Below are 27,603 nucleotides of genomic sequence, written 5' to 3' on the forward strand. Positions count from 1 at the left end.
TTGACCGACTATAAATTCAGGTCAGGCTCGGGCTGCAATTTTAGCCTGCGGGCTAGTCCGATGACTCGATATTATAGTATAAAATCCCCTCTTTCATGTGCAACCTATAGAATTTTGATGGGCCAGACAACAAATGAACATACTAATTACTAATTCTGACCCTAAATCACACTCCACCCTTCCCTCCCCAACCCCCACTCCCCCAGCCCCATCTTTTATCTGCCATGTAACGGCAACTAAGCCATTTCCGGTAAGCACACGACAACTGAGCCGTTTCCGGTAGCGAAAATGGCTAATTTCTTCACTCAATTATGAGCACGACAAAACTCCAAATAAAATATTTCTTCCATTCAAGTATGGAAATCATTTATTATAGCAAAAGGATCAAACTTCATATTTTGTGAACATATATAAATTTGAAACACATCGCCACCACACCATCATCCAGTACTGACCGGTACTTGTAGTCTTGTAGAGATAATATAACAATAATAATGGCACGCTCCGAATTGAGCCAATCAATTATTTGACCGTCAGCGGCTTTCAGATGTGTGGTGTCTGTCGCATTCAAATCCTATATTTACCACTGCTCGATACAGACAGTAAATTCTTGCGGTTGTTAGGTGGGCAGTTGACTTCTGGAATCGTCTCCCGTACAGCCAGGCATGAGGGGCTGTCTGTGCCTCTCTCTCTCTCTCATCTGCACTCCATGGATCGATCGATCACCAGGTTATTTGCAGATGATCTATACTTACCAGGGTAATCCTTCCGATCTCCCACTATCTAGGGCATACTGGAACTGGAAGGCCAGCCGCCCAGCGCGGCGCCCGTGGGGCGGAATGGGCATGGCTGGTCGAGCTCGTGACGACGGCGGCGGCGGCGGCCGGCATTTACTCCGGCCACCGCCGGCCGACCTAGCTAGCTCCCTGGCTGCAACACACGGATCTGACCCCGTCTGAGGTTGCATCCCATCACCACCACACCAGCAAAGCCAACAAGGCTCGCTCCTGTTTCTCTACAATTGACCACCACTCCACTCCACGCGTGGTCGTCTAGTCTATAGAGGAAAAGAAACAGATTTGTTTGGTTGCAGTATTATTTTATCGTATGCGTTCCCCTACAGGTGCAGCAACCCCCACCCACCCATCAATGCAATTCCCAGCCAGGCTCCCCGGCGCGCTCCCATAAATACGCGTCCCCACGGGCTCCCACGCACCCCGCCCGCCGCCGCCGCCTCTCCTCCACCGGAAACGGAGCCTCCTTCTCCAGCTCTGCCGCGCCTCCACCGCGCGCCACGGCCGTTGCTCTTCCGGCAAGCTGCTTGTTTGGTGCGTGACCGGTCGGCCGCCGGCAAGATGAGCAAGGAGGCGGCAGTGAACGTGTTCCTGAGCTGCTTCATGCACGTCGGCCTCGCGCTGGTGCTCCTCGTCTACCTCCCGGCGGCCTCCCTCTGCCGCTTCCTGGCCCGCGTCTTCGTCCGCCCGTTCGCCCAGGGCGAGGACCTCCAAGGCAAGGTCGTGCTCGTCACCGGCGCCTCCTCCGGCATCGGCGAGGTCAGTCCTCCGTACTCAATGTGGTCACTGATGACGATCCCTTAGCCCGCCACTGCACGTACGTACGGTCCCTTCTCTGTCAGAGCCTGATGATGTCTTTTTACTGCGCCTGCTTCTTGGTCCCTGGCTTCTTTTACATTTTTATCGTGCGTTTTCATTCCGAAACGTGGGAGTGCTTTTGATTTGTTTGGTGACCTACCTTTGTCCTGCTCTGAATCTGAAACTCACAAAGGTTAGCTGCTGCATTGGAAGTAGAGCTAGGCTAGCTAGCTACTATTAACTGGGCCTCACACAAGAACGTAGCGGCAGGGTGTCTCCAAATCCAACCTGTGACGATTGTGACGTGCACGCATGATCAAATTATGAGGGAATCTAATCCACTCCATTTGCACGTGCTAGGGCCATATAAACACCTTGCCAAACAGTTTCGCCTTGCTAATTTAGTTTGGTGGTAGCATGCATGCAACTATTTGCTAGCTGTTTATATATAAGATGCATGTGTAACCTTTTCTCTCTATATATGATGATGTACAAGTTAAATTTCTTTCCCACAGCTTTGTTTTCTGCTAGCTAAGAGTTTTATTTTTATTTTTATTTTTCAAGATATATGTCATTATTAGTAATAATAACTTAAGCAAGATGAGCTGATGAATTTTGTTTACGTGCTGATGGATCTTTGCACAGGCAGCACGCGTTCACGTCGTCCACAAATAAACTCAAGCACCAATCAATACATTCGCCGCCATATAAATATATTAGCATTAGTTGGGGTCTTCCATGAAAAATCTCCCGCTCAGCTAGCGCCTCTAATTTATGAACACCAACCCTTGGTGACCCAATGAAACGGAACCCTTTTAACACCGGAATTGACTCCTATCTTCCTCAAGAATAAAGGCAATATAAGTATGTGAAAGCCTATCAAAAGACGGCTGGACAACAAGTCGCCTGGTCTAGCTAGGTCTAGCGTCACACACTAGGAAAACCACACAGATATGATCCTTCTTCAGGAAAACAAAAAACAATAGAAGGTAAGTACACAAAAAAATGATTTTTTACAGTAGCGTAACAGGGAGTACAACTGAAATTAGTATTCTAATTCTAATGCTTTTATAAGAGTTCATTAGGATTTGGTCCAAGTAAGCTTTATCTATTAAAATGACCCCTTACCCAAAAACAGATGTCTATGAATGTACTAGTGCAACTTTTAATCTTGAAACAGCATGCAAATTATTTGACTACATATTAAGCAAGGTTATAAATGTTGTTTGATTTCCAGAAAAAAAGAGACATAAGGGGTTGTTTGATTCCAGGGGCTAAACTTTAGATTATGACACATCAAAGAGAATTTTAATATTTAATAATATTAAATAAAATTTGATTACAAAATTAACTATCCTAGGGCTAAACTACGAGACGAATCTAATAAGGTATATTAATTCATAATTAGTGAATGATTACTGTAGCATCACTATAGCAAATCATGAATTAATTATGCTCATTAGATTCGTCTCACAAATTAGCACTTATCTGTCAATAAAGTTTTATAAATAGATTTTATTTGATACTCCTAAATGGTAAGATTTCTTAGATTTCATTTGACGTGAGAGGAGCTTAAAAAAAGTCTATGGAAATAAATAGGGCGTAAGTTCAGTATGGGACTTGTTGATTGCTATTAACGTCGATGTTGGAAGCTGATGTTTGTCAGGGTCGCTGGATCCCCCTGTCCCTAGCTCATAAATTTTGCACCGGCCGTCTCATAACTCCGGGCAGCATGCATGGATGCATGGACCTCTCCAGAAAGCTGTGGTTGCATTGCATGCAGTTCTTGGAGTACTACTACTAGCTCCGATCCTGAGCTGATCGATTGCTAGCTCCTGATGAGCTCCAGCTGCATGTGGCTCTACAGTCACTGGAACCAACGCAGCAAGCCGGCCCGCCCATTCATGGCGACCCCTGAACCATCAGTCGTAACACTGTCTGCTATAGCTCCGAGTCCTGATAGTTACTGTTCCCTGTCCTCCCATCTTCATTTCGTGATGTGAACCAAACGGTGCCAGATGGACAGAGTACAGGCTACAAGGTACACATCCGAGAGTGCGGACAGATGTGCACAGCGGTAGCAACAAGGAGCACGGCATGCTTTCAGAATCCTCGAAACGGAATTATACAAAACTGACTCGCCTTTGTTTAAAAGCCTAACAATTCAATTTGGCTTTTTTGCTGCTACAAATAAAGTAGCTGAACATCTGCTGCACATCGATCCTATGATATGGCAGTGTTTGGTTACTTTCCGTGATTTTTTTCGAATGAATCTTACATGCATGACGTATTAAATGAAGTCTATTTGAGATGATGAACTCTTGCTTGTGAATCTGATGTCGTCCAGCACCTGGTGTACGAGTACGCGAGGAAGGGCGCGTGCGTGGCGCTGGTGGCGCGGACGGAGATCGCGCTGCGCGCCGTGGCCAAGACGGCGCGCGACCTCGGCGCCCCCGACGTGCTGGTCGTGCCGGCCGACATCACCAAGGTGGACGAGGCCAAGCGCGCCGTCGAGGAGACCGTCGCACACTTCGGCAAACGTACGTGCATCGAGATATATATATATATATAGACACACACACATACATACAATTCGTGCTCCTTTAGTTTAATGCTGTGTACAAACACGACGTTTACGAAGTTAACAAGGACGTCACGTGAGGTTGAGTGGTTATGGTGGCCGGAAGTGTCGCCGCCAGTGTAAGGATCATATCTTGCCGGTTGGCAGATGTCACTGCCTAATTGATATATAGGAGTAGTGATGGACACAGTAGCAGCACAGTTTACTGAACTGAACAAACCAAACTGCACAACCTAGCTAGGCGTGCAACTGTCTCGAGATTTTTTTTGGTGTTTTCGGCTGTTATTTCTTCCGGCGGCCTGCCAACACTTGATAAGCTATCTAGTACTTGGATTCAACAAAAGTAAAAGCAATCACTACATGTAGTCTTCTACTACTAATAATTAAATGCCTTTAGTTGATGAATCATTAGTTGCGTGCAAGTGTTAGTGTTGGTTCCCCAGATGACACAACATCTAAAGTCATAGGCTACTATGCCGTACCCAATTTCAATACTCAAGAGGGACTTCCAAGATCCAGAAGCCGGTTTAAGAGAGGCTCTCGAGCACAATTCTTCGTAGTACTAAGGTACAACTAATAATAGCGCCTGATAAAGAAAAAAAATAGTCTTGTAGATTGATTGGAGAGTCTTAGCTACCATCTATTTGGGAGGCCTCGTTTTGTTTGGAATAAGTGGTTACAAATAAACTAATAAATGAAATTCCCTGCAATCATGCATCAACCCTTGATACAGTCCAGGTCACTGGTAGATGAGGGTAGCTGGCTCAGGACCATGTGGGTGCAAATTGCATTCAGGGATAGTGGAGTGAAGGTCTTGTCCCCCAATTTGGTTGATAGGAATATGAGAGCTACTTACAATCCAGCCTAAAGTAGTACCATCAAGAGGATCGTTCACTTGTTAATCATTTGTTGTTTAATCCTACCAAGCAATTTAAGAGAATATTAGAAACTAAAGGAGTAGCATTAATTATTGCAGTTTAAATAATAAAGGGAATAATAATCGACTTTAGTACCCTGTTCCAAATTATTGCAGTATTTTTTTCGTTTGATAGTGAAATGGTTCGATGAAACATGTTTCTCTACCAATTTATATATATTCATGAGAATATCTGTTTTTGAGTTTGACTCAGCTAGCGTGATACTCAAATGTTGTGTTTCTTTCTTGTCATTTGCAATTCGTAATGATTATGATGTATGCTTCCACAGTGAACCACCTGGTTGCCAACGCGGGGATCTGGTCCAGCTGTTTTTTTGAAGAAATCACCAATATAACCGCCTTCCACAATGTGATCGTAAGACATCATCTCGACCAAACTACGCTTACCTTTGGAATTCTTTCATGAGAAAACATCAGATCATTGATATATATTTCTCTGCACAATAAATAAGTCAGGAAATCCCAACGGCCAGGAAACTATGACCCATTGTATTATTTTTTCTTCTTCTGATTTTCGAACCTGAACACTAATGGGTCTTGGATTCTTAGATTCAGGTCGCAATCACACACCGTTACATGATGCATTTATATGTGCCTATCCACTACGGGAAATGGTCAGTTTGCCGTGTGTCTGGACTTTTACCGTGTGTAAATTTTCGAGCACGCGGCAAACTTAACATTTCCCGTGTGTCAAATCAAAAACACTCGGTAAAATATTTGCCGTGTGCCTAGATCTGAGGCACACGGCAAACAACTCCCCCCACCCCCACTTACCCACAATTATTAACCCGCACCGCCTCCTCCCTCAGATCGATACGCCACCTCCCTCCCTCCCTTCCCCCTCCTCCCTCAGATCCGCCGCCGCCCCTACTCTCCTGCCTGCTCGCCGTCTCCCTCCCATGCCTCCCCTCCCCTCCCCCCGCCGCTCGCCCCTCACCGGTAGTGAGGAGCAGCGGCGGGGCGAGGAGCGGCGGCGGCTTACCGGGACCGCCCGCAGGGCGCCGCGTGAACTTCAGCTCGAGCTCAGGCAGCGGTGGCGGACGGCGCGGTGCGAGCTCCGGCAACGGCCGCGGACGGCGCGGCGCGAGGTCCGGCAGCGGCGGCCCCTGCTCCTCCTCCTCCGGCGCGGCGTGGCGGCCCCTGCTCCTCCTCCAAATCCGGCGTGCGGCCCCCTCCCTCTCCTTCCCCGGATCCGGCGCGAGGCCCCTCCCTCTCCTTCCCCGGATCCGGCGCGCGGCTCCTCCCTCTCCTTCCCCCGATCCGGCGCGCGGCTCCTCCCTCTCCTTCCCCGAATCCGGCGCGCGACCCCAGACCCTCCTTCCCCGGCGGGTGTCCGCACCATCACCGTTAGGCGTGGCGGCGAGGCCGGATCCGGCCACCTCCTCCTTCGGTGCTCGACGTCGACGGTGGAGGGGGAGATGGCTCCAGCAGCGGCGTCGGCGGCAGCGGCAACGGCTTCCAGTGGTGGCGGTCTGTTGGTGGCGGCGGCGTGCGGCGGCCGGCAGGGAGCAGTGGCGGGGGTGCGGCCGGCGGTGGGGCAGTGGCCGGGCCCGATTTTTTTATTTACTGTTTATTTATTTTGCCGTGTGTCGGAAACTATGCCGCGTGCCATGAGCACTTTACCGGCCGAAGTGTGTCGTGTGCACGTTGCCGAGTGTTTCACACGGCAAAGCTTTTGCCGTGTGCAATATGGGCTTTGCCGTGTGCCCCAGGCACACGGAAAACTACTCGATTCCGGTAGTGATCAATCAAAACATTCTTTCCAATGGTCTAGCTCCACTATAGAGCCTTCAACGCTACAGCCAGCCAATTAAATTGGATTAGCTTTCGAATTTATAGCGCATTTTAAGTCAATTTGGTGTCATCATTTTGATATCTAAAAAATCCTTTTCTGTTACCTGACTATTTTGTTGGTGGTGTATGCCTGCAGGATCTAAACTTCTGGGGCGCCGTCTACCCGACCTACTTCGCGCTGCCGTACCTGAAGGCAAGCCGCGGGAACATCGTCGTCACCTCCTCCGTAGCCGGCAGGGTGCCTACCGCCAGGATGAGCTTCTACAACGTAAGCTACTAATTCTGCTCACCAAACACACCCTGTGTGGGTGTGCCAACTGCACCAACTGCAAATGAAGCAGCCTGGCGATCTAGAATGATCAGACATAATTTAGTTCAGCTACCTAGTTTGAATGGATGCATGTGTCACACTGTCACTAGCCACGTCAGTCAGGACTTTGAGTGTCCTACATGAACACAAATTCGTTCTTTTCTCCAGATATATGCGACATCGATTTTGAATTCAGATCGCAGTAGTAGGTCTAGATAGACATCAGCTGTTGCTTAACTGGAATTTGGATTGTGTGATTTTTCAGGCCAGCAAAGGAGCTGTGATTCGGTTCTACGAGACCCTGAGGGCTGAGCTGGGGTCCCACGTCCGGGTCACCATCCTCATGCCGGGGTACGTCGTCTCCAATCTCACCAAGGGCAAGGGCCTCCAGAAGGACGGCCATGTCGGCATCGACGAGGAGGCCCGCGACGTAATTAAGCTCCTCTCCTCAACATCTACACTGTATATATTTTCACCATTGATGAACATGTATACGTTGAAAATACATGCTGTGTGCAGATCAATGTCGGGCCGCTGCCGGTGGGCAAGACGGAGTCCCTGGCGGCGGTGGTGGTGGCGAGCGTGCGGCGCGGGGACCACTACGTGACGTGGCCCGGGTGGTACTGGGCGTTCCACATGGTGATGTGCGCGGCGCCGGAGCTGGTGGACTGGTTCTCCCGGACGTTCTACGTGTCCAAGTCCGGGGAGCAGGACGGCGGCGCCGCGCTGAGCAAGAAGATCCTCGAGGCCGTCGGCGGGAAGAAGTTCCTCTACCCCAAGACCATCCGCTCCGAGGCCGCCATGGCAGCTAACTGACTGGACTCGTCAAGGCGATAAATTTCTTATATTATATGTATAAACATTCATGCATGGTCTGTTGTGACTTGTTCATGGTGCATATGATGGGTCGACCTGCATTTTTTATTCGTTTTATTTTTTCAGTTTTCTCTTGTTTTCTTCTGCCTTTGATTTACAAGTTACAAGTGATCAATGTGATGTGAATTAATACGAATGTTTATTGGTGGTATCTGGGTCCCGTGATAAAAGTGGGGCCTAATTAAATGCAAATTACAAAAGTTGATGTATCTAAACAACAACATTTGTTGATCTGAAGCAGCTAATAATGTGTGTTATCAACAAGTTTGAATATCAGGTACTACCTAGTTCCCAAGTTAGATAGTCTTGTTTTTCTTTGAAAAGAGGTGAAACAATTCTAGAATATGCCAGCTTTTATTAGACACAGTTTGACAAGAAACTGAGGCTCCGTCCGAGGAGCCAAAGTTGATTGTTAAATTTTATCACATATTAGCACTCATATGATAAATATTTTTAACATTAGCTACAGTTTAGCCTATTCCATCATTAGTACTTCCATTTGGGTGAGCAAATGCTTTGGTACTTTTACCTATTAAAGATTCAAACAGTGTCTAGAATATATGTACCTTCTTATCCTGGAAGAAAAAGGAGGCACGAGAGGCACCCTGCGTTTCAACGTATTAGCTGTTGCCATGTGTCGCAATCTTCTTTTTTTTTTAACCGTCGTTCACCTTTTGCTGCGGTTATGGGCCGTTTCGCAGCCTGCTTTGCTATTGGGCTATTCTCGCGTTCGAACCAAGTCCATGTTGGGTTATCATGTGTGATGTTATTGTATCCCTACCATTTTGTCACACTGCCATTGATTTGTGTAGTACAAAGTCTGCAACAAGTAAGAGACCCAGACAGACGATAAAAGACCTTCTACACCGCTATCAGTATTGATTTGTCTCCGAGGCAAGTTTTAGTGTATAGTTTTAGAGTAAAGTGTGTCACCGGTCTTTAAATTTGTTCGACTGTGTCATCTCGGTTCCTAAACTCGTAAATCGATCGTTTAGGTCCTCAAACTTGTTTGGCTGTGTCATTCCGGTCCCTAAACTTATAAACCATCTGCTTAGATCCTCAAACTTATCCATTCATGTCATCCCAGTCCCTAAATTTGGTTTTGAGTCTCATCTAAGTTCAAACCGGACGATCTAAAACTTCTATATCAAAAAATAATTTATAACTTTTTCATATAAACTCGAATGGAGATAAACTTTATATCAAAATGGTAGCCCTCGACGCGATCTACAACTTTGCAGTTGAAAAGTTTTGAATTAAAATTGTTTAGAGTCTCAAAATTTAACTTTAACTTTTAAATTTCAAAATCTATAAAATTACAACAATATTTTGAGACCCTAAACAGTTTTAATTAAAAAATATTTCATCTACAAAATTATAGATTACCTCGAGGGCTACTATTTTGATATAAAGTTTGTCTTTATTCAAGTTCATATGAAAAAAAATTATGAATTACTTTTTGATATATAGATTTTAAACCGCTTTGTTTTGACCCATACGAGACTCAAAATAAAGTTTCGGGACCGGAATAACATGATTGAACAAATTTGAGGACGTAAATATTTGATTTTCTAGTTTAGGGACCGGGATGACACAGTGGAATAAATTTATGGACTGAGATGACACAGATGGACAAGTTTGAGAATCTGAACGGTCGATTAGTGAGTTTAGGCACCGGGATGACACAACGACACAAGTTTAGAGACAGGTGATTGACTTTACTCATAGTTTTATTGCACAACTATCAAGATAGAGAACTTAGTAACCCAATTGGATGAGTATCATGGGGATGGAACTCCTATCTCATCTCTCATAAAACTCTTTCTTCTCTCTCTTCATCGTAACCCTGCTATATCAGCAAAAATGCAGATGTGGCATAAAAATTAATAGTACATATAAAACTCCTTGTGGAACTTCCACTCAGGCCACGTCTAGTCCCCAAAACTTTTCTAAAGTACCATCACATCAAATCTTCGGACACATGCATGGAACATTAAATGCAGTTAAAAAATTAATTACACAGTTTAACTATAAACCATGATTTTAAGTAGCGGGCTATAGCCCCGCTATAGCCTTTTTAGAGAGTTCCCGCTACGCTATTTGTATTTATGCCGCTATGGCAGCTATGAGCGCTAAATTGCGCTATAGCTGCGCTAAATGGCGTAGCTTTAGCGCCGTTATAGCCTTATACTTAGTTCAGTGCTATTTTTTTGTCTTTTGGACAACTGAATATTTGATTGTATGAATTTTGTTGTACTATCAACTTAAGTAATGTTCCCGTAGCCCTAAAAACATATTTATGTTTACGAAATTTACTAATTACTATGTTTTTGTGCATCTATTACTTGTATTTTTCATAATTTTATAGTAAAGCGCTATTTGGCATAGCCCGCTATAGCCTCCGCTATAGTCTCTTAGCCTCGAAAAAAATACGCCGCTATTTACCATAGCCCGCTATTTAAAACCTTGCTATAAACGACGAGATGAATCTTTTAAGCCTAATTAGTCCATAATTAGGCATTAATTGCTAAATAACACGAAAAGTGCTACAGTACCAAAACTTAAAAAAGTTCGCGAACTAAACAAGGCTTCAAAAGTGATCTGGACATCATATAATAATCAGTTGATGCCTTGCCATTGTTTCTCACCCGAGAAGGTAATCCTTTCATGCGGGGGACCAATCATTCCTACTATGAAGTTTGCACTATTTTTCGAGTTGAACAACATGAAGATTGACTCTAAAATATAATGCATCAACTTTAAAATACTATATTTCAATTATGTATGTAACTATAAATAGGGAGCCTCCTATTTATTTTTACTTTTTTAATTTCTTGCTAAGAAGCAATCTATGATACTACCCAAGGTCTAACTTATATGTCTAACTTTCGGACATAGAAAAAATATAAGTTATTTTTATCTAAAATAAATTATGTGTATGCTCTATAGTCTTAGTTGAATTCATATATATACTTTGTACTATGACGCCCCCATACATATGTCATATTAGACCAGTGTTATTCCATTTATCAGTTGTCACAGAAGCTTAAACCTAATTACTTCCCAGGCGTGGCAAAGCGCGAGCTCATCCTAGTATCATTTTTTTGAGCCTGGACTCTAAGTATACAAGTTGTAGTATCCGAATTCAACACAACACACTCACACCACACACACGCACACCCTTAGAGCCTACAACCTATACACAACCAGCGTCCTTCCGGAGATCACCAAAGCCGCACAGAGCCTTGTAGACAACGGGCACGTCGTAATCCCATTGTGGCGCAACGCGAGATGTCCAGGACTGCAGGAAACAACTTGGGGGCTTCACTGCAGGAAACAACTTGGGGGCTTATTAGTGAAGCGTAGTCATTGACACACTGGGCCACACAGCCTGCAGAAAAATAGCAGCCCAAGAATCCAGAGCACCCTACACTGGGCCACACACGCCGAGTGAATTGAAGACTCGGCCGAACAGCCTACATATGCTTGTGTGGATCCCAGACGTAGCCCAGTGCCCAGTCGAATCAAACCTGCTGTTGGGCCCGGGCAAAAAGTTCTACTTGCAAATAGGAGCTACAATGCAGAAAACAAGCATGCACATGTTTTTGTGCATGAATTATTTGAAAAAAAAATCTCTAACTATCCAACTTTCAGTCAGCAAAGCTACACATTGTTCCACCCTCCGTTTTTAAATATATATAAGCATCATATATTTAAAAATGGAGGAAATACAAGCTGCGTGCTATATGTTCTGTTGATATCGTGCAGCTAGCTAGGCATCGATGGCACGCATCATGGTTTCGACTGTGACCCTGATCTAATACAGCACCACAGGCCCCACACTACTTTAAAATACAATTTAACAATTTGTAGAAACATCATGATATTTTTCAGAGGTGGGTCGAAATGTAATCCGCTTCTACAAAGAGAGCGGGGCTACTGTAGCAAAAGATCCGTCCTAGAAAAACATTTCCAGGGGCAGGGCATGCCTCACCCGCCAATGAAAATGACGCCCACTTTTAGGGGCAGGTGATGAGGGGGTAACCCATCCTTGAAAATATCATTTGTAAGACCAGGCCACCCCCTCACCCGTCCCTGAAAATGCCGGACAAAAGTAGCATACCACCTTTTCCCTCCTCCCTAGATCCCATTGCTTGCTCGGGGAGGTATTGCTTGAAACTCCAAAAACATATAAAAAGGGGAGGGAAGATTCTAAACTTGAGTTGGAGATTGTAGAAGGCAAGTTGTTGCTAATCCCATATCTTTTCTATACTATTTGGATAGTTTTAAGGCTCAAATGAAGCTCTCTTTGCCTCTAGCTAGATCTAGATCTGCATGGTGTGGATTTGCTATTTGTGGCTCCATTTGCCTCAAACTTTTGGTTGAAGTTGCACTTTAGCATGATAATAAGATTATGAAATCATTTGGCTCAATCTATCAGTTTTAGGCTCATTCCCATGTAAATTAGTAAATTATTTTCTAGAACCATGGAGTACATAGAGGGAGAATTTTATTTTCTTATATATATTTACACAAATGCATGGTAATTTTTTCCAAGATGATTCTGTGGTACAATAATAGGTTGGGTTTTGATTTTTTAGTTGTACATGTTACATTGACTTTTTGCAATATCTATGCAAATATGGGAGTATATATTTATGGCCTAAGGGTCATTGATGGGGACAAGTTCCGACTAGTTGTCTTCATCAACAAAACGTCTCGCCTCCATCAATGACCATCATGGCTTCTCGACAAATAGTCCTCGAATCAAGCTAAGTGACTTGTACCTATCTTCAACTTGTTCTCACAGGATCGGCTACTTATCTTTGTAGTCTCTTGACTGGCATGAAATGTTCTAGAGCTACACCTCGACGACTACTTTGTGTGCAACTCGCGCTCTTGCTGACTGCTTTATGCGTGCCGGGCATTAACTTTGTCGCAATATTGACTAACCTTTTCTACATTCGTTGTCCTCTCTTTTTTGATCACTAATCCGCTCGGGTAAGTATTCCACCTTGATCCGTGAAGCCGAGTCTTCTATCTTGACCTAAGCGAATCATACATAGTTTGCATATGTTATGATCGAAGGCTACAATGGGACCAGGTGTTTAATCGGAAGGGTTCGGCTACTGGGGGTTTTAACGGCCTAATACAAGAGCTCAACACAGCAACTTTGTTTTATCACCAAATAAATTTTGGTATCTTCACATTATTACTGAGTAAAACTCGGTATCTTCACATTATGCTACATAATGCATATGCCTTTTTCAGATCAAGCTTTGGCAAGAACTCTCCAGTTCGTTCGTCATATCTACGATGGCTTTGCTAGCTTCGAGGCTTCGGGGATGGGCACTAATAACTACTTGATGTGGCTTTTACAGCTATCCTAGCTTATAAGCTTGGGGGCTTGATGATGCAAAACTACTTGGAAGGTGACTTGGTTAAATAACCAGCAACAACCTAAGGGTCCTTTGGGATAAGATCTGTTTTGAGTGGTATTTAAACCATCAATTCATATTCTAAAAAATTCTACAATGCATGCCACGTTTTTTGATCCTCTTTCCAAATCTAGGATTTGGACTCAAGGCTCTGGGGCTGCAGGATACGTGTCATCGGCAATGTGTTTTTCAAATCTACTTGGAAGACAAAGGAAAGAAAATTCAAACTCAAGATGGACCCTTGGGTCTGATTCTTCGATTTAACCTAAGGCTCACGACCTACTCCATATGCAGTGCAATTTTCATCGCACCATATATATGAAGATTATTTCTTAAGACTTGAAATCTACTCGGGCAAGAGAACCACGCAGCCTCGAAGCAGCCATAAAAGTACTCAAAAGATATATTCAAGATGAAGTTATGAAGAATTCAAAGATGACTCTATAAGTACTCGGAAGTCTGTAGTACTTGGCTACGAAGCACTTGGGGGCTTATCAGAGATAGATCTCCGGGTACCCACAAGGTAGCTACCCGCAAGGAAGGAGGATGCCAGTCTCCAATTAGGATTCCTCTATGATTCTACTAGGACTCCGACCTTGTAACCGACTAGTATCCCACCCCCTAGAGTATATAAACTAGGGCACGAGTACCTAGATTGACAGAGCATCAACTCAACACCCAGCTGCAGGGCACAATATACAAAACCCCAAACATGATGTTGGGTATTATGCTACTCTGGCGGTCCAAACTTGTCTAAATTCGTGTCTTGTGTTTCCACTTTTACATTCAATTAAGTTCCAGATTCGGCAATCTGTCACCAAAAAAACTGCCACCTTAAGGTATCCCTAAGTAGGCTAGTGGTAAAAACACCGACATATTGTAATCAGTTTAAATTATTTGTTGCTATACAGAGATGGATAGGACATGGATGTACAACACACGAAGGATGAAAGTATATTTCCTTGGAGAACTTAACAAATTCATTCGAGTTGCGTAGAATCACACAAAAAATGAGAAGACAAGGAGGATACCTTGCCCATGCAAAACTTGTAAGAATATGAGAGTATTCAATGACACAACTACAATCAGATCACAATGGTTTTGTTGGGAATTTTCAGGCATGAGCACACTTGTTCAAATTTGCGCAGGTGGTGGTATGAATTTTCATAATCCCAACCTGAAATGAAATTCTCCTAAGCTTTGGCTATATAGCTAGAGCTGAGTTCACAGCTGGATGAAAGAATTGGATAACAAGAAGTTGGTGGCTCATAGAACTTGGTCTTAGGTGCGGAGAGCTGTTGAATGGATAACTATTCCGTGGATAGCAGGGGTAAAGATTGAATCAAAGAAATTGAAAATGATGTGAGGATGAACTAGGTCCGAAGATAAAATAGCTACTATTCCCCGACAATGACATTAGAAAGCTTGTTGGTATTTTGTAATATCACAAATAAATCCGCAAGCACACAAATATTGTTGTAGCTTTCACCTAGGAGTATTCCAGGGTATCATACAAAGGTACATGAGTATTTTATCTAAGGTTCAAATTCATCCAAGAACACCACAATATAGCAGAGTCACGGGGTAGAGAGGATTTTGTAAGCCTCAGAATTTAAGATAAGATAGAACTAGATTAGCTATTTACTTCAGGCTACCAGCTTCTCTTGGATAAAACTAGGCACTTGTAGTAATATAGCTCTACGATATATACCCGGACATGGAGGATTAAAGTTTGTAGATAGGGCTTTCACCACCTGCTACCTACCCCATAGGGTTATACAATAATCAAAGGTAAAGTCTTGTCTAGACATCACATTTACACCGTCTTTTACTAACTCTAGCCTTGGCCAAGAACATCCATCTCTATCACGAGTCTTAAACTAGAGTCACACACTAAGCTAACAAATTATGATCTCGCAAACAACTAAGGAACTAGCACTATGCTTAAATTAAATAACTGAAGCACAAAGTAAATCACGAATATTTACTATGATTGATAAGCATCTGTCGAGGTGCAAGCTGGAGAAAAATGCCGACAAGCCTGGCACTTCCTCGACTTCCCCTAACTCTCTCCCTATTTTCTAACACCACCTAGTCAGCGTTACACCCTTGGGATGACCCTAGAGCTCGGAATGAGGGAGGAAGAGAAGAGTTGCAAGTGTGAGGTATGTTCTAAATCTACCCCTGTTGGTATTTTGTAACGTCTTCTCTAGATACAAGGTTACTAAACTTGTCTCTGGTAATGACACCAAAAATTCTTGAGACATTTCTTGGGGCAATCACTAGGAACAGGGTTAGTCATGAACCATGGATCATTCCGCAAGTGTGCACAAAATTACCGAAGTCGCATTTTACCCGAGAGTATTTCGGGGTGTCGTTTATACTTTCATAGGGAAGGCGGTGGCTAAGATGTGTAGGCAGGTTAATGAACTGAGTCCTCTGAAATATTCAAGTGCATAAAGAAGTGTAAGATAAATATTGGATAAAGGTAGTGTGACAAAGTTCATACTCAGCTCAAATAAAAGATAAAGGTAGGGAGATAGATAGAAATTAGCAACTCGGGTTTTAATGTACTTAAATTATTTATATAGATTACTTAGCACTTTATACTTTATTTATGGTTAGCCTAACTTTAGTCAATCTAGTACTACCGGGAGATTGTTCATGACTGGCAGATAAATATGACCACGCCATCACGGTACTTTGTGGACCTCCTACCCTCCTAACCGAACGTGTGGAGGATTATAATGACACAGAATAGAGCTGTCACCACCTGCAGGCTACCTCTACAAACCATGGGAAAGGATGACATCGAGCAACACTTAACTAACCCAGACACCATGTCAACATTTGTAAGCAATACTCTAGTATCCCGCGTGGAGCCCCCACCCTTTGGATGGCCAGACATCATACTAGGGCAAAATTTCGAATAATGGAACGTGTACCAGTGAACTAAGGCTAAATGTCTAACCTTGCAAAGGATATAGTAACAGAGCAAATTAATCATAAAATCTATATCTGACACACACCGCAGGGGATAGATCATTCAAATATAAAGAACTGTAAGATGAGTCTATTACAAACCACCGAGTATTACAAAGGAGAACTAGAGACGAATTCATACTATACTCCGAATCAACCTCGAGGACCCATAGACTACTACTTCACCTAAACTCCACTAGCCTAAGAGCTAAACAAAAGAAGGAGCTTGAGCTTGCAACTTGTGATGTGTTCTGATTTTACCCCCTCTCATATTTATAGAGGGTGAAAGGGGAGGCTTCTCGGCCGAGTTGCAGCAGTCCAGCCGCTTGGAGCATACTTAAGGAAGGTACAAGGAAGCTTTTGGCCAAAGGAGAAGGTCGGTGGCGACCTGGGCTGGTCGGCCGACGGCCCAGTGGGCCCCACCGACCTAAGGTTTGGCTGGTGGGTTGCTATGTGTCCCCTAATCCTTTATCCATATGCCTAAACTTCTGGTATGTCAGTTTACTGCTGCATATGGGCCCTTTGATCCATGTGAGCCTGATTCTTGCGCTCTGATTGATCGACGATTTTTTCTTTGGATCATAATATGCTCATAACCTGCATTTTAGCTTATTTTCTAACATTGCATATTTTCTAAGAGCATAGTGGGTTTAGTCATTATTTTAGATAAATAAGAATGCAAGAAATGCACACTCTCAAGATTTTCTGATCAAACTGACGGTTGAAAATGGTCTCCAGCAAGCGTCAACACCCCCCTCTCATATTTATAGGTGGGAGCCATCGCTTGCTCGCCTGAATAGACGTTGGGAGCCAATGAGGAGTCGTCACAAGCAAGGAGTAAGGTGGTGGTGCCTTGGCTGGTTTGGCGATCCAGTGGTTCAGCTGACCTAGCTAGGCAGCCAACCGACTTCATCTTCAGATAGGAGGCTGGCAGGTGGGCCCTCTTGTCTCCAGTAGGTGATTTGGCACTTTCTTAAGTTTGTTTCCTACTCTAGTGGGCCCTTTGATCCATGTGAGACCAAGCAGTGCTTTTTGATTGGTCAATATTTTTGTACCTCGTATCTTTCTTGCTCTTTTCATGCATTTTGAGGTCAAATTCTCCTACATACATTTTCAAACCAGTATCTGTGGAATTTGTTAATAATATATCCTATGCTAACATTTATTCCCTTTTGTGTATGGATTTTGTGCAGGATTTGATTGTCAAAATGGGTCGAAATCCACCGTCAACAATAATTACAATAACATGAATAACGTAAAGGTCCGAAATATCCATCACACAATTTCAATAATAAATTCATCATACACCATGATTAATTAAAAGGTCTACATGATCCATTACACAACATGATAAATTCAAAGGTCCAAATTAAAATACAAAACAAGCTACATGCTAATACAAACTACTCACGAGACCTATTGACCAATGCCTCGTGAACTGCCTCACGAAGTCCCGACATGGAACGGTCAAATTCTTCCATACACGACGCTTATCATGTTGCAAAGCTACAATCACTACACTTATCAAATGAATGTAAATATCTGAATATATTTTTAGAACTACAATGAAAATATACTCATACTCACTGGCTATATTCAAGTTACATCTTTGCATTCACATTGAACTTAACATTTCGCGATCATTATTTCTAATCCCTAATTATTTTGGCACTCTTCAGTTTGAGGCGAACACTCATCATCCCATGCCATATGGGATGCAATGAAGATTCACAACTTTGTTTCAGGCTCAATATGCAAAACCTTCAAGAAGTAAAAAAAATCTTTATTTCGAAACATGTATACGTCGTTAACCTTGACCCTGCGGTGATGACACTGCCACTTGGGGCCAACATTGATATCCATGACATGGTGAAGAACAAGAATGTGATGAAGGATACGGCCTTGGTCCCGATAGTGGTATCCTCACCTTGCTCAAAGGTGTGGATTTCTTCATTGGGACCAATATCATACCCCTTGATCACATCTTTATACCACACCGTGTCGAGGATATCATGTTTGCCCCAAATGGCAGTGCCATAACCACAGGATCAAGTTTAATGACGAATACATGTTCTGAAACAAAGATTTTTTTTACCTTCTAGATGGTTTCAATGTGAGTCTGAATTAATACATTATTAGAGTGTCAAAATAATTCGTTCCTAATACAACATAAATACCAAGTGTACTTTTTTCACTTTTAATAATTGTCCAATTTAACAATTGACGTTTGAATACTCTCATTATAAAGGAAATTCTTGTATACTCATTGTCATATCTATATTTCATCAAGTAATATAAAATAATTCATTTGTAATACAAAATAAATACCAAGTATACATCTTTTTTCACTTCCAATAATTATTCAATTTAACATTTGACATTCAAATCCACATACGGTCTACATACTCTCACTCTTTCTATTATACTCATTTTCCCACTAAAAAAATACTATACTCATTGTCATATCCATATTTGATCAACTAATACAAAATAATTCATTCAAAATACAAAATAAATACCAAGTATACATCTTTTTTCACTTTCAATAATTATTCAATTTAACATTTCACATTTAGATCCACATCTACTTTCATTCTAAAAATAAAAAATTATGCTATACTCATTTTTCATATGGTCACATATACAAGTAAATCACATCTACCTATGCAAACCTTAACTATGATATTTGAGCTCAAATGGTGTATAAATAAAAAACTCCAACATTTTCCCAATCAAAAAACCTCAAATTTCTCTATTTCTAAACTATGAAATGAGCTACACAAGTAATGTAAGATTAGAGGATCAAGTTTCTAATCTTTAGAGCTGTTGGATGGACGGGGAAACAAGAGCCTTCACAAATTATGGAAGACATGTGCATGAACCCCCCCCCCCCCCCGAGCAAGAACAACAGGAACAAATGAGTTGAATGGATTAGGGGGGGGATATGGGGATAAGAGGAAGTGTTGGAGCCACCAACCAGGACCAAAGACCCTATATTTGACCCGGTTGGTGGCTCCAACTAGGACTAATGGGCCGAGGAGTCATTGGTCTCGGCTGGAGCTATCAACCAGAACAAATAAGGGGTCTTTGGCCCCGGTTGGTGGCTCTAACCGTGATAAAAGTCCCCTCCCCCCTTACCTGGCTTCTAGCCATTGGACTCGGGACTAAAGCCTCCATTGGTCCCGAGCGCAACGGCTGCTAGGACAAATGTGGAGGATCAAAGACGGATTCTGTAATAGTGTGTACTACATATACGCTTTCAGATATTTTCTTGTGTTCACTTGGCGTTCTGAACTGAACAACAATGTCTCTAAAAGCATATACACAGTATCGGAACATGAATGCTTTTAGAGAATGTGTCTAAAAATGGAATAAGTGGTCAGCAAGCACACATGTGGCTCTACTCAGTTAGCTTTAGAATGGGTTATGCATCAAGGGGATGAATTGGTTCCTATACCAGGTATGATCATGTCATTTCATTTTCTTATCAACGGCTAGTACAATATTTGTACAGTGATGGTTCACATTGTTTACCCAAAGGATTCACTATCAAATATTTTTATACACACTTTCATAAAAGTAAAATGAAACATATTCATAAATCATAAATAATTGTGGATGCTGTAATATTTGATGTATTCATTTTCAATTGTGATCTGATCAAAAGAGCACATCCAGTTAGTTAAAACAAGAGTCTCAGTTGGGTGCTAACTTAGTATTTGCAAGACTGCAAACATAGAGCTTCAAGATATGTTGTAATGTTTCATCAATGACATATAGCATTAAGGACTCTATCAGACCAAAGATCCATGGGGCAACTTTATTTGAAGTAAAGATAGGTGAACCAAAGTCAAGTGATGGTGTTCTATTACGACTTTACTCCAACACCTTATTACACGATATTATTATCCTTCTCTCATGCAGATGGCTACCATCCTCACTCACTTTCTCACCCCCCTGGAGTTTCCCTGCTCAAGGAAGTTGTAGAAGGGGACCTGTCCTCCCTCTGCGCTGTTGTAAAATTGAGCTATAACTTGTGGCATGTGATTCCTCTTCTTGTAGATGTGGGACACAATCCAAGATTTATCTGGATTTAGTAGGATTGGAAACTTGGCATTGTTATTGAGAGCTTCAGATGTATTATCATTTTTCTGCGAACATGGTTAGAACACTGTGAATAATAATGATATATTAGAAGAGCAATATATGCTTGTCACAAAATGTATGCTTGACACCCAAACTGAGTTTGGGGTTAGTTATGTACAAATAACCAAATTGGATGACATAACTATTTTTTTATCATCATATTTGTATCATAAGTGAAGGGTGGCCGGGTGCAGCAGTAGAGCCTACTGTCTATAAATGGCAGGTTCAAGCCCCAGCCTCCGCACATTTGTGCAGGACAGGATTGGTGCTTAAAACAACTCTTGCACAGACCCCATGTAGTGCGGGACTACGGCACTGGGTGCGCTTTTTTTATATATTTGTATCATAAGTGACAAACGGTTAGCACGAAACATATTGTTTTGATATGCTCCATAACAAAATTTCTATATTAGGATCAGTGCTGGAACTGTGATTGAAACGACTCACGAGAAATAGGATGGCGGCACATTCTAACTTTTGGATTGGTAGTCAAGCTTGTATGGAAACCGACAAAGAAACCCTTTTTATACCATAGATTCAAATCTTTGGATGATCCGTAAACGTGACTGACACGTGGCAACACATGCTAACTATTAGATCCGTAGTCAAGCTTACTTGTGACGAAACCGACAAAGGAACCCTTTTTATACCATAAATTTAAATCTTTGGACGATCCCGCCAGAGGACGACCGACTCCTTTGACCCAAACCGCAAATTTGGTATGAGCAGAGTATGACATTAGCTCTGACACACCTCACACCCACCCATCCATAAAAAAGCTCCAACAAAATACACGAATAATGAACCAATTCAACTATGTATATATTCAAAGTTAATCAAAATCAGTCAAGAACAACAATTCTTTGGATGTGAATAAATGTACCTCAGTGATGGCCACAGCAGCAGAGCTGGATTCCCCAAAGTGATTGCTTCCACTAGGCCTCATCACACGATAGGGTGTGAGGCCGGCTCCAACAAGGCTGTACTCCTGCATCACCCATTCAATGTTCTCACCAAAATCAGATTTCCCATGGTAGAAAACCAGGGTTTTCTTTGACCCGATCATGAGAGGCTCTCCACCATTGACACGACCGCAAAAGATCGGCACATCCTTGCCTGATGTCTTCCAGTGCCCATCACCTGCAGCACGATTCCAATGGTTTCCAAGTGGCCACTTCAGAACTCTTTGAGAGAAGAAATACTTCTCCATGGACCCCTCTGCGTTTGGCAAAAAAAAAATGTAAGAAAGCAAGCAGGTAATTTTTAGCCATCCAAAGATCTGGTTGCAGCAGGGAACAATAATGAAATGAAATTACAATAAACTATGATATATGTCTCTTGAGAAAAAAAGGTTGGTGTATGTGGAGACGACCTGGTAGTAGCTCCCATGGATTGTGGCTCAGCACGTCCACATCTACGATAAATGATGACGGGAGTGGCGCATTCACCGTGCGAGGCCGGAGGTAGTGCAGGATGATTTCCTCATCAGTAGGTCTAAACTTGAAACCAGGTGGCGCGTGCGCGATTGAGGCTGCACTGACTGCAGGTTGCGGGAGAGCCATATGGGTGCGGCTGCTGGAGTGCAGCCGTGCCGGTGACTAGTGGGCTATAGTCTAGAGACGATAGAGAGTGTTTAGTGATTTTGGTGATGGTGATAATAATGATGGAATGGAGACACTTGTAGCCTTAAAAGGCCAGGGGACTGTTACCTAGCGTGAAGTTAACTCATCGTTCATCTTGTCCTGTACATCTTTCGTCATCTGTTTCAGTTTATTTGGCTTTCTATGCCATAATGCTCTGTAACACACCACTTATGCTTAAAAGTAGTGTCTGCGTCGTCCAAATGTGGGTGTAGAGTGAGGGACACTCAAGCTGATCTCTCCACTCTATCTCTAGCTGACGTTTCCACTACTCTAACAAAACTAAAAGCTCCTTTCCCCCACTATATATCTCTAGGTAACAGAACTTGTTGTGTTCTGATAGAAAAAGACAACTGTTCATTGGTGTCAATGACTAGGATTGATCCTATAATTAAGTTTGTCTTTTCTCCCTTGCTGTTTGATGACTCATATAGTTACTTTATCTACCTTTTGTTTAATAATTGAGCATACAGTGCATACAGACATATGGCATTGGAACTATGCGTGATGAGGGTTTCCTGTGGGCCTTCCAGTCCAAATTTGATCCTGCCTTTATTTTACTGTGCAAGTATATGGTTACAATTTTTTTCATGCTAGTCATAAGTTATGCTAACATGAGCTTCTACTCATCTTTTTGTACAAAGAAAAAGAAGTGATCGACTTATTAAATTAGTAACATGATTGTTAACATGTTTGTTAGGGTAACTATAACTACAACTAAAAAAATATCAATAAAAACTTTCTTAAAGATTGTTATGATGCTTGTTAGGGTAATATTTTTATTATCATGTAACTCTTGAATGAGTCGACAATAAACCTATCAATTAGTTTTATATTGCTAATGTATTACATAAACTGCCTGATGGCATACCTGTGCAAAAGGGAATGTGGATGCTTTCCACTCCACCTCTAGCCAACAGTACACACATGCTCATGTCTCCACACAATCTCTAACCAACAAAGTTTTTTTGGGTTTCAACACAAACAAACGGATGCTATTACGTGTGAGTGAATTGTTTCCTTTATCCCACTTGTATCTGCTTTGGCTTATATGCCATTAGATAGGAGTTCGTCTCATCAAGTTACTTTTATTTACATGTTTAATTTTGTGTTGGATAGGGGTGTTAACGGATTATGACTCTAAATAATGTCCTTTCAAAATTCAATTCAGCACTTAATCGTTGATAGCTAAGAAATAATACATGAAATTTGTAAGCTAAAGTTTAAGAACTTATTACCCGACCTAGTTTGGTGATGTGATGGATGCAATGTGCACATATATCACAACAAAACTAAGGGCCATTGAGGGCTCACTGTGCACCTTGCTTGCTTTTAAGTTAGCTCATTCCTTTCTTTTGGATGCATATGGAAACTATTAGGATAAATTTCTATGTTTCAATGAATTAGTTGAACAAGGAACTGGTTGTTTGGTATGACAATGCATGTGTATGTGGCAAAGGAGGCAGATGGCGAGGGGGGGGGATGTTGCCATCAGTGGGTCGGCGAGGCATTGCACTCAATAGATGAATGCCGCTGTCGCGTCAAGGGTGACACCATGCGAGGCTTGAGATAGGCATTGCACTCACTATATGGATGCCGCTGTCGCGTCAAGGGTGACACCATGTGAGGCTTGAGGTGCAAGGTGCAGGGAAAAGGCGTGTGGATACAGGTGAGAAAAGTTGGAACATTGTGGATATGGTGGAAGAGATTAAAGGCGTGAGGATAAGTGAACGGACAACATTCGAGACCTCACTTAGGGTGCAGTTAATAGTAGTGTTAGTATAAACGGTAAACAGTCGGCACATATTATTTAGCTATTTATTCATTAGACTAAATGTCCATTTAAACATATTATATGGTCATTAAACATGATAAACGGCTGATTAAACAGACAAGGCTAGCCATTGTGAAGTGTGTACACAAGCTAAACGGGCGTATAAGTGAACATAATAGTAATGACTAGCATCGGATATCATCAGTATTGACTTGGACAAAGACTGATGAGGACATGACATGTATGCGTACGGCCATACTTGGTGATTGGCATGAACATGAAGGAGACCAACAAGTCCTTCCAAGTTGAGAAGGAGGCCCAAAGCTCATCCGGTTCGAGTCCCCAAGCTGGAGGCCCAAAACAATTCAAGTTCGAGTCCACCTCGAAGTCCAGGAGCAGCACACACTAAAAATAGCGCCCAAGTCGCATACGGAGTCTGTTTTGGATGTTCTACATATGTATGGAAAGCTAAGGAGATAAGCTTTCCAATGGATCTAGCCCCATGCATAAACTCATATGGAGTCAACAGGAATCATCGAAACAATTTGACATCCAGAATCTGCCAGAGCGCTGCGCCGCCATCTTTTGGGCTGTTGGCCCGTGTACCATGTCGGGCTAAATGGCCCAACTGGTGGATGCCACCTTGGCCACCACCAGCAACCCTAGGATGTCCCTTAGGGTATAAACTCAGTAGCCACCGCCTACAATCATAGAGTTTAGTTTAGATGTTTTCCATCAAGAAATTGTCTTCTTCATTGTAACTGTGATGTCGAGTCCTTTTGTTGTGAATCAGGGCCCCCGTTCTTTGTTCTTCACCACTGTGGTGATTAGTTCTTTTGTGATCAGAGCTTGAACCCCATCTTTATCTTTTTTGCTTGTGTTCTTCGATTCGCTTGCAGGAAAAGCCTTCTTGGCGAGGTCAATCGAGTTGTGCTTGGTTGATAACCAACGGAGCAGCAGTGTAACGGTTGCAGGACTTCGAATCATGTCTGATTAGAAACTGGATCACCAACGTCGAGGTTCCACTAATCGAATTTACCTCTACCTCTCGGAAGATCGGGCCAGTCCTACATCAAAGACCTTGCCCAAGGGATAAATCTTATACACACGAAGTTGGGGTTCTGAATCAAGCAAATTAGGTGGTCTAATCAGCACACACATTTACAAGGAAGTAGCACCAGCCAAAGTTGCATCTAAACAAAACCCAAGTCTTTCCAAAAGGCTGCTACTAGTTTATATAGGTGGGAAGGCAGCCAGGAGGGTGCTAATGTCGAACCCCTAACTTAAATGGGCCCCTAGTGGTCTGGACGTGATACAAATGACATAGCTCATGTCTGGAAGTCCGAATTTCATCAGTTTAGATCCGGATAAATTTCATCATGTTGTTGGATCCATCTGAAAAATAAACTTCAAGACCTTTCCAACAAGTACTAATGGGCCTTAAATAACATCCGTAGTGATGAGTAACGGTCTTACAAAGTTGCTCTTGCCTGGAGGTTCGAACTAGACGGTCCAAACTGACATTCTGAAGTCCATGCTGGAAGTCCGAACATCATTTCGGTGATTCTGCTTAGCTCTGGTGGAATGTCATCATGAGGTTGGATCCATCTGAAACTAGACTTTAAGACCTCTCCAACAAGTACTCATGGACCTTTAACAACACCCAGAGTGAAGAGTTTTGGCCTTCCGAAGTTGACCTTGTCTGGAGGTCCGAACTGACACAGTCCGAACTGACATTCCAATGTTGTTGCATGGTGGTCCGAACGGGCAGGGTCTGATCTCGATGTTTGAATTAGTTGGCCATTGTCATGGTTGCTCTTCCTCGGATGTGGTTCATGTTCCAAGTTCTTAATTATAAGAAAATCATCACAAGGATTTAGTGGCACCGCATTCAGAGGATAACTTGTTTGGACAGCAAGAAACAACTTTACCTGATAGTTGAATTGTTGTGCGCGAGCTCGAGTCGTCTTTGGTATGAAATAGGCATGGCTATATTGGTAGAAGGGATGTCCTCATCAAGAGCTGCCCGCTATATGAAATAGGTACAGAGAAGTGCGAGCACAGGGCAAGGATCACAATGGACCAGAGGGGGGGGGATGTAATACAAGTCTTTGCAAACTCGAAAAAAGAACTCTCAATTTCTAATGATATGTATGCCAAGGACTCAGACATCAACATTAAGGATATCTAGTATCAAGTATTGATGAATCCGGCCCAGGTGGGGTTAGCCGAGGCCCAATAAATTAAGGTTGCCCGAACCCCAATAGTTGTTAGGCACACCCACTCGGGGAAAGGTCCAATCTCCCTAAAAGACTAGTCCAATAGGGGAAGGGTGGCTCTCCCTTTTAAGATGGCTTCCTCCTCCTAAGCTAAGCAAGGTGAGATTATTCAGAGGCTCGCATGGTCGCCGCCTGACTACAACTGGGCCACTTAGCCCCTTTGTTGCGCCTTTGCCATCGGTTAATAGTAGAGGATGTCCTCATCAAGTATCACAAGGAAATGAAGGACACTTGATTTAGTTTAGGTTTTATAGTCTTATTCTTTGACGGTACTAATAAGGGGACCTCTTGATAGTTAGTAGCTTGACCTAGCGAAGCTTCGCCATAAATTGATGCACACTTGCTCAGGATCAGCTCTAGACAACTTAGAGAAATCAAGGACCTACTTGGAAAATGAGAAACTTGACGAAGAAACTAACTCCAAGTCATTTGCATAAAGGTACAAATGGTATAATTGCTGGCGGTTCTTTAGGCTTTCTAATGGAGGTTTTCAAACCGCCACTACACGAGTGACCGTAGAAATAGCAATAAGCACTGACGGTTAGGGAACCGCCAGAATTAACTCGTTAGGACTGGCGGTTATTGTAAAGAGCCTCCATTACAAATGGTATCTATACCTAATGTTTGCAACATGAACCTCTGTAACATCCTGAATTTTTCCGGAATGTTGAAGAGTCAAAAAATGTGAATTTCAAAAAAAATTGTGGTAATGCTGTAGTTAAACACACTTAAGTAGGATTTCTGCCTTTCCAAATCCCTAGTAATTAAAATTTTTAATTAAATTAATGATTATTAAATTGATAGTTTGAAGTTATTTGGAGATACTTGGATTTTATTGGATCTACCTTATTTATTCAATTTTGAGTTGGATTTAATTTTCTTTTGTGTGAAACTGAGTGGATTTAAATTGAGGTGTGCCCCTTAATTTAAATTCCAATGCTAAGTACCCTAAGCCCTAACTCTAACCCTTAACCGTTGTCCGCTTCCAAAACCCTAAACATACCCTATCAAGAACATAACCCTAACCCGGCTCCAACCCTGACCCAGCCCAGGTTCCACCCCAGTCGAACCCCATCTAGATCCTACCCGACCCGCTTCGCAGACCCTAACTCTGCCCAGACACGCGAAGCTCTAAATCTATCCCCAACCCAGTTTTGACCTGCTACCCACGCGCCTGACCCCATCCCCGCTTTTGGCCTGCAGGCCCATCTCCACCCTGCTTCCCCGGCTTGCTATCGCCTGCTCTACCTCCGG

General features: G+C 42.8%; 2 protein-coding genes across 2 annotated transcripts; one reads left to right on the top strand and one right to left on the bottom strand.

The window, feature by feature from the left end:
- The first annotated feature begins 1,203 nt into the window (after positions 1-1,203).
- On the top strand, positions 1,204-8,323 carry LOC120685872 (11-beta-hydroxysteroid dehydrogenase A-like). Its single transcript, XM_039967990.1, has 6 exons — positions 1,204-1,553; positions 3,940-4,132; positions 5,380-5,465; positions 7,041-7,172; positions 7,480-7,644; positions 7,734-8,323. Exons 1-6 carry the CDS (start codon positions 1,356-1,358, stop codon positions 8,028-8,030), a joined length of 1,071 nt encoding a protein of 356 aa, XP_039823924.1. The 5' UTR covers positions 1,204-1,355; the 3' UTR covers positions 8,031-8,323.
- Positions 8,324-20,451: 12,128 nt separating this feature from the next.
- LOC120684957 (NAC transcription factor NAM-B1-like) lies at positions 20,452-22,218 on the bottom strand. The gene is made up of 3 exons (XM_039966810.1): positions 22,029-22,218; positions 21,540-21,874; positions 20,452-20,661 (listed from the first exon to the last, which is right to left on the bottom strand). Exons 1-3 carry the CDS (start codon positions 22,216-22,218, stop codon positions 20,452-20,454), a joined length of 735 nt encoding a protein of 244 aa, XP_039822744.1.
- Between the last annotated feature and the right edge of the window lie 5,385 nt (positions 22,219-27,603).

Source organism: Panicum virgatum, chromosome 8N (assembly GCF_016808335.1).
Source record: "Panicum virgatum strain AP13 chromosome 8N, P.virgatum_v5, whole genome shotgun sequence".
NCBI classification, from domain to species: Eukaryota; Viridiplantae; Streptophyta; class Magnoliopsida; order Poales; family Poaceae; genus Panicum; species Panicum virgatum.